The sequence below is a fragment of the Pelmatolapia mariae genome, linkage group LG16_19, assembly GCF_036321145.2.
Source record: "Pelmatolapia mariae isolate MD_Pm_ZW linkage group LG16_19, Pm_UMD_F_2, whole genome shotgun sequence".
Lineage (NCBI taxonomy): Eukaryota > Metazoa > Chordata > Actinopteri > Cichliformes > Cichlidae > Pelmatolapia > Pelmatolapia mariae.
This window is the reverse complement of record NC_086241.1, coordinates 5,726,372-5,739,504: the sequence shown is the minus strand read 5'-3', so window position 1 is coordinate 5,739,504 and position 13,133 is coordinate 5,726,372. Positions and strand designations below refer to the sequence as shown.

The window sequence follows — 13,133 nt, the reverse complement described above, 5'->3', positions numbered from 1 at the left end:
AAAAGCAGTCTTTCTCTGAAATGTCAAAAGTCGTTAACAGACGTTTGTGGTTTTGATTTGACGTATGCATGTATTGTATCTGTTTAACGCATGAAGGGGCGTTGTATAACCCTGATGATATAAAACAATCGCTTGTGTATTGTTCGGAGAGATCTACCGCTGATGTTTTGCAGTGGCTCACAACCAGACTGAGGCCACTGTCATATGTGTAACAATCTAACTAAAACTGTGTTTTGAGAAACCAAACTAGAAGCTTGTACAACAGAAAACGGGCCTGAAATCTGAAGGTTCTGGCTCCCACTCTAGTTTTAAATACCCCAGAAACCACAAGTGAACCAGCAGTCTGAGAGCAAAGTGCTCTAATGGGGTGGTATGAAGTCTTTAAGATAAAAGGGGGAATGATTATTTTACAAGTTTAAATTCAATTCTAGATTGAACAGGGAGCCAATGAAGAGAAGCCAGGATAAACAAAACATATTTTGTCTTTCTTGGTCCCGTTCAGCAGTCTTCCTGCAGAATTTTGGATCAAATGAAGGCTTTTCAGGGAGTTTTTAGGACATTCTGATAATAGTGAAAAACAGTAGTCCAGCCTACAATTAATGAATGCACGTACTAGTTTTTTCAGCATCACTCTGGGAAAGGATGTTTCTAATTTTAGAGATATTCCACAAATGGAAGAAAGCAGTCCTACATACTTATTTGATATACGCCCTGAAGGACATATCCTGGTCAAAAATGACTCCAAGATTCCTCACAGGCCAAGGTAATGCCATCCAGAGTATGCATCAAGTTAGACACTGTATCTCTAAGATTTTAAGGGCCAAGTACAATAACCTCAGTTTTATTTGAATTTAGAAGCAGGAAATTAGAGGTCATCTAGGTTTTTATGCCTTTATGAATAGATAAAAGTGGGTATCATATGCATAATCAGTGAAAATGTGTGCTATGCCTTCTAATGATACTAACTTCTAATGACACGTTCTAAAACACATTCATTCTTTAAAGAGAAGCAGAAAGAATTTTTTTTAAATAAAATGCCAACATGCAACATTTCAAATTACATATTTTAAATTTGGCTTCATGTCAATCCAGCCTATAGTGGCACCACTCCAGTTATACAAACCCACAGGCAGTAGTTAAGAAGATGTTGTGAAATACGGTCTTTAACACCATGAATTTGTGTATAAAATAATACAAATAAATAACATAAATAAAACTATTGTACGCTAGCCGTTCAACAATGAAGCAACAATGTACTGAGTTGCAGTGCTCAAAATGCTAAGACTCATGGTAGCAGCGCTAAAACACCAATCCACTGATTTAACCTGTTATACAACACACAGGGTCATGGGGGGGCTGAAGTCTATCCCAGGTAACATAAGGCAAAAGGCCTGAAGCTAACAGCTGAGAGTGATGTAAATGACAGTCATTCAGGAATTGGTTTGGGATGAGGAATGAATTCCATTTTATGGGGGTAAGGAATTAGTCTGAAAAAGTGAGACATCATCAGCCCATTGAACAGCTATTTTCAGTTGTAATCACAAACAGGTAATGGCAACAGGTGTCTTAATTTACCTACTAGCAGTCTAGAAGATTCATTATCATCCCCTATAAAAAGCAGAGGGCTACGCAGATTATGTGAACGGAAGAAAGTAAAAATCAAAAGAAACCAGCCACTTAAGATAAAGTTAATCTAAAAGACAGCTCGTGAACTCCACCCTCATGTGTGAAAGGAATCCTGATATCTATACGAGTGATATCAAAAAATAACTGCCATTTAGTGAGCCAGTACAAGAAGTTACATGAAGTTACTTGTCATTTTCAAAGTCCAAGGATAAAAAGTTTCTATCTATTATGACACCAACACTGCTTTGTCTCACTGTTTACTTTTCGCTTTCTCTCACTGTACATTTTCATTGTCACTTAATGTCACATAAAAATACTGGCCTTGGGTTAAAAAAAACATCATGGTTTGTGTTGAAATACACCTTATTGCCGTCAACATGTTTAAAGGTAAAGGAATCACTTTGGTTGGAATCATAATTTGACACATCTGCTAAAACAGGTAATAAAGAACTAAATGTATTTTTAAACCCCAAAAATAAACCCCAGTGCTTTCATCTGCCTCGGGAAAGGTAAAAAGAAGTCCACAAATGCACATTATAACCTAATTAAGGTTTTAACTTTAACTTATATCCTATACTCAGGCTCATCCCAAAATTTCTCATCCATGTGGTGGAGCATCATGACAGCACTAATACGCCATGTTTCAAAGCCAACAGAGGGATTAAAAAAGCATAACCACTCATGGTTTGTCAATGAAATGTCTTTCCGCTCTAGCTGTGGATGAGCCCAAAGCCAAATAGGAGCCACTGGATCAATAGAAAAGTAGGAAACAGCAGTAGTCGAGCACTGTGTCAATTCGGTCAATACCATGGACAACACTGTTCAGTGTGTGGCCATGAATGAGCCTCTACTGCCAATAATGAAGCTAGCAGCAGGCTAAACGATCAATGGAAACAAGTGAGCTCCCTTCCATTGATTAATCATGTAAAAATAGAATAAAATGCTTGCCCATGTGAATTCCCCGATGTGTTTACATCAGAGTTTCGGAAGCATGACGTAACTGTCAGTGCTGTCAAATATCAATCATGTAAACAGATGAAATCCTACTCAGGAGTGGTGAACCTCCACAGAAAATACACCCAACTTACGGATAGGCTCGAGGGGTGACCCCAGCTGGCTGTGGATTGACTCAAGCAAGTCATAATCATCAAAATCCAAAACAAACTCTTCAAAATCCTCAAATCCATCCACGATTGAAAATGAGCTGCGGTGTTCAAATTGGTGTTGCTTTGGGGTTCCAAAGCCTTTCTGGGTGCTGCAACGTCGTTCTGGTCCATGGTGCTTCTTGGTTCCTTGGTTCTCCTGTCCCTCAATGTCTGTCATCTCCACGGTCGGTACCTCCTCCTATCCACCTCTCTCCAAGGGGACACGCTGCTCATCCAACTCTTGAATGCCGTTGCTCTCCCTGGTCTACTGACCTGAAGAGTCTGGATGTAACTGCCTCTTTGTGTTGGTTGTGCAATAGCACCCAAGTCCAAGCTAACCGACTCTTGAGCGAAAAAAAACAGTTGGTGGTCACAGTAGGAACTTTTGAAAAATAAGTTGCGTGCATCAAAGTGGAACAAAAAAAGAATCTGTGTGATTGTCAATCAAAATATTCAATATTCCTTTCACTCCAAAAATATAAGTTAGTCACATGTGCAGATCCTCAGTGTCACAAAAATACACTTTTTTGCCTTAAGTCCAAATGCAAAGCTGGAGCAGCACCCTTCGGCAGTAACCTTCTGCTAGATCCACCATCAGAGAGCTAAATAAAAGATTTTGACATCCACTTTAGCTGCAAATCCAAACTCACTTATTGATAAGGGATGGTCTACTTTAACAGACCATCAGCTGTCAGCTGAATGGAGGCACCACCCTTTTCTAACAATGTCCACACGCTATTGATCATTGGGGTTGCTGGCAAAGCATGAAAGAGCGGATCAGAGATCGAGATTGATGCCTTTTGTTTCCATAGCACCGCAATCACTTTCAGACCACGTGATGTGTAGAAGGGCCAAAGGTCTCCACCTAAACTGAATTAAACTGAAAAAGCACACATACACAGCACAAAGAGAGATGCAGAAATACATACTGAGAAACAAACAATACACCAGCTGAAATTAAACCTATCTGATGAGAAGAACAGAATACCCACTTCTGCACTCCGCATTGAGGATATACTGTTTAACGGCGTTAATTGTTAGAGGAAGCTGCACCTTTCCTGTCCCTGCATCTCTATGGAAACCAATGCATCCCCCCGAGATGCCCTGGTCTCATTGGCCAAACCAGGTGCACCAATGTGAGCTGAACAGGACATTCACCATGCTTGAACATTGGGTTTGTGACTCACTCTGCATTTGTACAAATGCCTGCATGAGTGTGTTGTGTGTATGCACGGGTTTTTTGCTAGATTGGATCTGTCTGATCAAAACTGCGAATTCTCTTTAACAACAAACGATGCTTTGCACAATAATCTGAGTCTAGTGGGTGAACTTCGCACTGTAAGATTTCCATCATGCATACCTTATTTTTCCATTAGAGAATCTCATAAATTGTTCCATTTTTTTGCTGTCTCACAAGACCGACAGCAGCACTTCGAGCTTTGTATGATGTGCTGCTGCAAAAAACACTGATCTGACGAATGCCAGCAACCACAGGCTTGTCATTTGCAATGCAGCTCCACCAAAAATATTTGCAAAAATTATACTCTTCCTCTCATCTTGGAGTTTAAGTCCCAGCATTATTTAATTAATCACCATATTTAACAGTCAGCCCATAAACGTCCCAACCTGAATATTAACATCAAAGAGTGTCACATTGCTTTTAAACATCTGAAGCACAGATTCTGATATTTTAAGCTTTAAATAATGATATTTAAACAGGCAGACTAACATTACTGAGGTCATATTCCCATTCCGGTTAAGAAGTGTCTTTTTGAATCCTGTTGAATATGCTGTTGAAAAACTATCAAGAATACCTCAAGTTGATTTTATTACCTTACAGCTGTCAACACAACTAGTGTTTGGCCAGATTTTCTGTTGGTCTATGCTAACACAAAACTTTTGTACTATTAAATTAATAAATTAATTAGTTATTAAATTAATCACAGGTACTAAGAATTACAGTATGCATCTTACTGCTGTTAGTCCACCATTTAACACCAAAAAACAACAAAAAAAAACCCTCCAACTCTAAGCTCTAACTCCACTGAGCCTAGAATGCTGGTGATAGCTGCTGCTAGGAGTGTTAATTTATTTGGAATGCCAGGGGGGAGTTGTTAGCAGAATGAGCGTGTAATTGGTGTGGGTGGCTCGCTCAAAGCTGTGAGCATGGTGCCAAAGCTCTGGCTCTCTCGTAGCTCTTCACCGAGTCCTCACCCTGAATTTTAAGAGTGAAGCCCCTCATAATTTTGGCCCTTAATACTTTTATTTTCAAGTAACACTACATCTGCCATCAGTGTAACAATCAGCACAGTAGTCTAATATAGGCCATATGGTCTATTTGCAGAGTTTGGTCCATAATACAAAGAGAAAAAACCTCGGTGTGCCTTTACTTACCAATCTGCACACACACAGCTCAGCAACATCAAACATTAACTTTTGTGTATTTTGTGTATCTGTTAAGTGACATATTGAAATGTCAAAATACAACTGAAACATGATAGAATAATTGTTGTTCCTCACAGGTTCCTGTGAGTCTGATTCTTTCCTTTGACTTTAATAAATACCTGCAATTTCTCACAGCATGCAGGGAAAAATGAAAGCCATGCCCTCATTAATGCATGTGGCACATCAGCATTAACTTAGTTATTAGGATGTTAGTATGCAATTTGATCTGACAGTAAATAATGTTTTGTGTTCTTCTTCTTCTATATATCCCTACATCTGTTAACCAGATTTCAGGGTTATAAAGGCAGACTTGTTTATAATAAAACAATTCTTCTCTTCATAAATCCCACACTCTACTTGAGCTATCAGATTTTCCTGTCAAAACCTCCAGGAAACCGCATGGTCCTTTTTTTCAGTCCTTTTTTTATATTAGATTACATACTCTTATCAGAGTACCTGTTTATTTGTGCTGCTCATGTCATTGTTGAAATAAACCGACTGTGTCTGTATTCAAAAAACTGTGTTTTATGAATGACCTGCTGAGGTCAAAGGAGTTTGCAAGGAAAGCGTCTGGACTTCTTTAAGTTGCTTGAAGACGTTTCACCTCTCATCCGAGAAGCTTCTTCAGTTCTAAGGTCAAATGGCCGAGAGTCCCAGATTTAAACCAAGTGGGAGTATCCCCCCAAAGAGGGACAAAGGACCCCCTGGTGATCCTCTAATCACATGAGCCAAGGTGTGAAAGTGGGTGTGGGACCTAATCAGCCAGGGTTTCGGGTGTGCTCATTGTGCTGAGGTGTTCACTCTCATCTACACGTGGTTTTATAAGTGTGACTTCTTGCAAACTTGTCCCACTTGATAAAAATCATATCACGGATTAAGACCTGTCAGTGTACTTGAAGGGCAAATTACCAAAGCGTAACGGGGAGCACACACTAATGATATACATGGCCATTCCATGTTCTAAGCATCACTCACTACAAATCCAATGCCCTGTTTTTCTGTTTCTAGATGGGCCCTAAGCAGTCAATGATTGCTCTGCTCTGGGAAAGCAGGAAAAGCCAGGGGCAGGGTCGGCGTTGAAGGGGAATCGACTGCAGGCTTCTGTTAATTAAAGCCCCCTGATGCTCGGAGAGAGAGTATTTCTGTGGCCATACAAGCTTTTGCTTCAAAAAAAATCCTCTTTTAGCATTTATTTTTTTTATTATCACTTACAATTTCTTTCTGTTAATTCTGAGCATTTAAGTATGGACCTTCCCTTCCTAAAGTGATGCTTTGTGCAACATGTGGTAAAAAAAAAGTCTCCCACAATTAAGACTAATCGTAACAAAATGAAGTATGGAGTGCAAAAATAAGTGTAGCTCATGTCTACTTCCATAACTGTGCTACAAATTACAATATGAAGCCAACTGCTGTTAAGGATGCAATATATGTAAAGCATGGTGACATATAACTGAATAAAAACAAAGACTTTATTACAGGAACAGCCTACATGTGCAAAAATTATGAGTCGATAATGTAATTCCTCCTTCCTCCATCCTTTGTTTTGGAAGGCTTATTTTTAACAGTGCATACGTGGGGCTGTGTGGGCTGGTTTCATGAGACAGGATGTGTGGGATGTTCATGATGGAGCCAAAACAGCAAAACCTGTCAATGTTGGGCCTCAGTGAAGAAATGGAGTCAATAAATATTGCAGGCTATCTAGGTTAAAAGAAGCACTGCTGAAACAAAATACACTTTTTAGTAGACTTTTTCCTATTTTTTTTTTTGCATCAAAAGCATTAGTTAGAGCCAATTATACTACAAATCTGGAACTAAAGTATTTTAAATCTGTGCAATGCTATGCTTTTAAATGTAAGAATTTGAAATTTAAAGATATTTAAATAAAAGGAACTGTTGAATGTGATTTTAATACATTAATATTCTTGTTATTTCGATCAATATTCAAATATTCAAAATTCAATTATTTAAAATATATATATATATATATATATATATATATATATATATATATATATATATGTAAGCATAGTGGACAGCTGTGCTGAAGTACTTTTCAGAGCCAGCAGAGGGCAGCAAACCCAAAACACACATTATTATTATTATGTCATCAAAAATGTCCTGTTATTTCTGGATATATTTAGTCACTTAATGAGAAGGAAACAGGGTTCTATTCAATCATTTAATCTGTAGTCAAAGCAGCAGGCTTTATTATGTCTTCAACAACACTCAAGATAACATCGAGGGAAACGTATCCAGCTCTCTGTTAGGATTAATACATACTGACATTGACTTTCCTTTACTGTGAGGTGCACACAGCCAAGAGTCTGAAGTCATATCCACGTACGATCAGATCAGAGCACTGATGCGAGTAAAGATCTTCATTTTTAACTCACTGCATTTACATCAATAATACACTAACACACATAGTCCCTGGCTGATATATAACAATACAGGCAGCTCACAAAGACTCCCCTCCCTCCTCCACCACCACACACATCACTGTTGTGGCGTGGGTGATAAGAAAAAATGAGTCATCTCAGAAGGTGCTTTCAGAGATGGAGACAACGATCTACCGTTGTCCTGCTCCAAAGCTTTTCCTCAACACCAGTGAGGAATTCAAAAGGCTATTTTTTTGTATTGTCCCCAATAATCACATAAAAACCCCTATTTGACTTGCATTTAATAATAAAAACAATACCATAGCTACCTGAAAACAGACAGTTATTCCAGCATTTCAAACACACACAGGTTTCAACAGGTCTTTGCATCAATTTGCTCTAAATCTCCTCTTACCTCCTCACTCGTTTTCTCATTGCTATGGCCATTGCCAACCCCGCCCTCCTGCTCCTGCTCCAGCAGCCTGCAGGCTGACTTACCTCAGCCAGCAGCACTCTTCCCTTACCCCTCTACGCTGTTACCAATTTCCTCTCCACCGGGTTTTATCTTCCTGCCCTAAGCCTCCCTCCAGTCCTTCTCTCTATTACTGCATTGTATGTCTCCACTCTATTAAAAGGAGTTTCTACACCTTCGTCAACATGATGTGGGAGAAATGGTAATAAAATAGAGTGACACAGAGCATCGCCGTCTGTGATGCTGTCCAGTGAAAAGTACTAAACACACCAATCGATTTATTCACAGCATTATTAGATCAAGTTGAATTCTATATTTTTTTCTAAATATGTACATGTAAATGTGTGAGTAATGGCTGTTTAAACGCTTCCCCGCGGTTATAAATCAAGCACTTTGAGGCAACTGTTGCTGTGATTTGGCTCTATATAAATAAAACTGAATTGAATTGAATTATTTTCATGTTGCTTTCAATAAAATATCTCCCTCTGCTGGTATTGCATCTCACTGCATCTTACTGCAACTTCTGCATTCATGTGCTTTTCACACTTTGGAGAGGCAAAGCATGAAATGGACACAGTGGAACACGTGTCTATTACATGTTTTTCTGTGATACTGGGTTGAACAAAAACTGCCTTAAAAATGCAGTGTAGTATTTTTCTTACTTTTCATGTCATCCAGATCAGCGCTGACCAACATTTGGGCTTCAGCCTCATCAGTGGGCACCTGCTGATAGACGGCAGTCTCCAGGGCAGTCATGCTGCCGATGCAGATCCGCTCCCGCAGGTCGTAGTTGCTTCGCTGGGTGCCCGGCAGACGGTGGTGGACAGGCTTCTTGCGGAACCAGCCATGAGGTGTGATTGAACTTGAGGGATCTGATCCTGAGGGAACACTGACAAAGAGCACAATAAGTTAGGCTCATGAAATTTTTATTTTATAATTAATTCTTTGACATTATGAAAGAGCTTTATTTTATTGTTTTCAAAACCAAAATATGAACCACAATGTAGTCCACAAATCAACCATAAAGAATCACATTATAGTATAACATAATGTGTATAGTTTAACATAAAGTATTAACATACTTTATGTTAAAATCATTTGATAAATACTCTCTTGGCTCATGCACTGTGGTTACTTTACCAACAGAGGGCTTCACAACACAACAACAGGCCTGGATCTCCTCTCCAAGCCTCTGAGTCATCCTCAGCTGAGCTCACTCAAACACAGCAATGAAACGTTGCATGGCTCAGGCATGATGCTTGTTTCTGTGCTTTTATCCAGCGAGCCATTAGCAGAGACAAGGACTTGAATCGCCATGGCGCCCCTGACCTCCCAACAGCAAACTCCATGCATAATTCAAAGCATCACCAAATAATTCATATTCTGATGGTTATATTGTATGTGTTAGCAAGCCAGATATGAATGATTCAGCTGGAACCATTAATGGATCATAACTGCCCTAAGAACTGCACGTATGGGTTATAAATGTTATTGGCTTCCAATGACAAGTATCACATATCTAAAAATACAGCTTACTTAGCCTATGCTCTCATATGCACGAGCCTGTTTTATATGTTTTGCTGCACGAAAAAGTATTCACACAGTTAAAGGTTTCAAATTCAGAAAACAACAGAAAGCACTGAATATAAACCAAAATGTATTTAATAAATTTGAACCTGATAAAATGCTAAATTATGACTGTTGTTAGGAAAATGTAACCAGCAACATGCTCCTGTGATAGGCTTTATCACTGCCAAATTCTGCCTTGTGAAACAGACAGCAGTCAGGGATAAACTGATAACAAAAGGCGGTTAAAGCTGCATAATTAAGTGGATGAAAGCTTAACAAAAGACTTGGTGTAGTGTGAAAGAATTTGCTCACAATGATAATCCTACAGCTAATCTCATCCCTGTATTTCCCCACAGTGTTTTAGCATCTTTTAGCACTGTATTTCAGTTTTATGGCCCACAGCTTTAATAGCCTCCCACTGCTTTAATCAGCTGTGTTTTCGGCTTCAGTGGGCAGCTGTTTCCAGCAATATAATCTTTAATGAACACACTGTTACCTGTCCAACATATCAACCACACACAGACAACTTTAGCAGCTAGCTTAACTTTAGCAGCTAGCTGCTAATGGTCAGATACCTGAAAAAAGACACATTCATGGGTTGGTGGAGACCAAAATAGAGATGCACAGCTAAAGGTAGAGCAGTTTATGAGGTGATTGTAACTGTTTGTGTATAAAAGTATGCCTGTCCTCCTTTCAATGCATCCATGAACCTCCTCTGAGGTCTCCCACTTTTCTCCTCCCTGGCAGCTCCACATTCAACATCCTTTGTCCAGCACATATCCACTACTCCTCCTCTGCATATGTCTAAACCACCTCAGCCTCTCCTCTCAGCTTTACTTTACAAAGCTCAACCTCTCTCTGATGTACTCATTTCAAATCCTGTATATTCTGGCCTCTCCCAAAATCTTTGCATTTTTAGTTTTGCTTCGACTGACTTTCATTCCTCTTCTTTCCACGGCATACCAAAACACCTCTACGCTCCTTTCCACCTGCTGTCTACTCTCACAAAAATGTCATCTGCAAACATCATAGTCCACGGACACTCCTGTTTGACCTCATCTGTCAACTTGTCCATCACCACTGTAAACAAGAAGACGATCAGAGCAGATACTTGATGTAATCCCACGGCCAGTGTTGGTCAAGTTACTTGAAAAAGTAATCAGTAACTAATTACTGATTACTTCCTGAAAAAAGTAATCCCGTTATTTTACTGATTACTTATTTTCAAAAGTAAGTAGTTACTTAGTTACTTAGTTACTTTTTAAAACATGATTTATCCCGTAAATAGGTAATAAAGCAATAGATCTTTAAGCCCAATTCTACTTTTTCTGCATAATCCATCATATAAAATGTAATCAAATGAAAAAGTCTCTTTTTAAAATTTGTTTTATTAGTTTTAATCTTTTAACTTTATGCATCAAGCAAACATTAAATTATATGCAACATTCTCTGACTGGAAGAAATTTGTTTAACATTTAAGCCTATTTTCTGCATATTCCAGCATATAAAATAAAATTGTTTTTTGTGTTTACACTCACTCTTTCAAATAGATGCACGTAAAACACAGCAGAAAATAAATAAAATCAAAGACTAGCAGTCCTGTTGCTCTATTTTCACCTGTATAACAGGAGTGGGGCAGGCGGAGGTTTGCCCTGGTGCAGGTGTGCCGCAGTGGTCAGTGGAAGGATACGGCAGTTTCTCTATGAATTTCACATTCCAGCGGCAGCGTATTTGGTGCTTGCTCGGACGTTTAGGGGGTTTTTCGCTGTAAAAAGAAGTTTTCTTCCCACGCAGTGAGCAGCGGATGCTAATGTTTTTGTCACTTTTTACAGAATCAAGCTCAAAGTAAGGTCAGTACTTCCACGCTTTAAACGCTGCACGGTCATACTCTCTCCCGCACTTGTTATATTATCCATTTTTGATCTGCACACAGCTGTTGCCACGAACATCGCACTTGCTTACGTCATTGTCATGAGACACTCTCGCAAAAAAAAAAATCACAGTTTTAGTAACGCAGTAACGCAGCATGCTTACGGGAAAGCAACAGTAATCTAATTACCTTTTTTGCAATAGTAATCCCTTACTTTACTCGTTACTCGAACAAGTAATCGGATTACAGTAACGCGTTACTTACTTGTAACGCGTTACTGCCCATCTCTGCCCACGGCCACCTTGAACCCATCTGTCCCTCCAACTGAACACCTCTCCACTGTTCTCATACATCTCCTGCATTAGCCTCACATACTTCTCCACTACTCCTGACTTTCTCATGTAGTAACAAAGATCCTCTCTTTGTACAATGATATGCATTACAACCACTTTAGTGTCAAGCAGGGCTAATGTGGGGAACATAATTATTAGCTCTGATCCTATGCATGCCGGTCAGAGCTCATCGCGGTGAGGGACGACACGAACAGTGGAAACTTTAAGGGCTGACTGATAACAAAAATCAGTAGTACTGGGTGTGTGTTACTCCATATTTGTTCTTCAGCACAATTAACCTCAGTTAGCATTCTGCTAGCAGTTTACCTATGCTGCATTTCTGATACAGCTAAATTCTCAGTAAATCTGTTGTCAAGTAATATTGTTCTGTTCCTGCTGTGAGACAATAGAACACCCATGAAACACTTAAATATGTGCACTGTATTAACCACAGCGGAGCTTAATTAAGCTGTTCTGCACCTCTAAAATCCAGATTTTTGTAATTGTGATGCTGTCTGACAAACTCTGCATTCACAAATGTTAAAAACAACAGCTGTGCCAAGAACTCGGCTATATTTACTGGGGCGATTGTGGCTCAAGAGTTGGCAGTTCGTCTTGTAATCGGAAGGTTGCCGGTTCGAGCCCCAGCTCTGACAGTCTCGGTCGTTGTTTCCTTGGGCAAGACACTTCACCCGTTGCCTACTGGTGGTGGTCAGAGGGCCCGGTGGTGTCAGTGTCCGGCAGCCTCGCCTCTGTTCGTGCGCCCCAGGGCAGCTGTGGCTACAATGTAGCTTGCCATCACCAGTGTGTGAATGGGTGGATGACTGAATGTAGTGTAAAGCGGTCCATAGGGACTAAGTAAAGCGCTATACAAATACAGGCCATTTACCATTTACAAGCCAAACTATCATTCGGAGAGAAAGTCAGAAGCCACTGAGTGACTTATTCAGGTCTGCATTGGCAGACAGTATACTGAAACACATGTGCTGCTCTTACTGGCTGCTTCTCTCTATCACTCATAGACTTCTTCCTCAAAGGGGCAGGTGCAGCAGCCATACTAGTTTGATTTAAAGTTACCAACACTGAAACTGATTATCAAACAGTCAGAGTGCAAGTGTGCAGCATTTACGACTGGAATTTAAAATACACATTCTGGATGTAATATGAATACACTTATTACTATTACGTCTACCACTTTAAGACGTAATATTAATATGTGTATTAAAGTGGTAGAATATGGGACCTAGAAAAGGTTTAAATTTGAGCTAATTTAGCTAAAAGACTGACAAGAGGTCA

At 39.6% G+C, this 13,133-nt stretch overlaps 1 protein-coding gene across 4 annotated transcripts in view; it reads right to left on the bottom strand.

The window, feature by feature from the left end:
- The window catches only part of slc4a3 (solute carrier family 4 member 3), a 69,296-nt gene that overhangs the window by 30,142 nt on the left and 26,021 nt on the right, over positions 1–13,133 (bottom strand). For 3 of the 4 annotated variants that reach the window (XM_063497801.1, XM_063497802.1, XM_063497803.1), the window contains one exon: positions 8,729–8,955. In XM_063497801.1, coding sequence (XP_063353871.1) covers positions 8,729–8,955 — 227 coding nt within the window. Of the gene's footprint in view, positions 1–2,714; positions 3,458–8,728; positions 8,956–13,133 lie in introns of those variants that run through there. The other variant, XM_063497804.1, reaches the window with a different exon arrangement.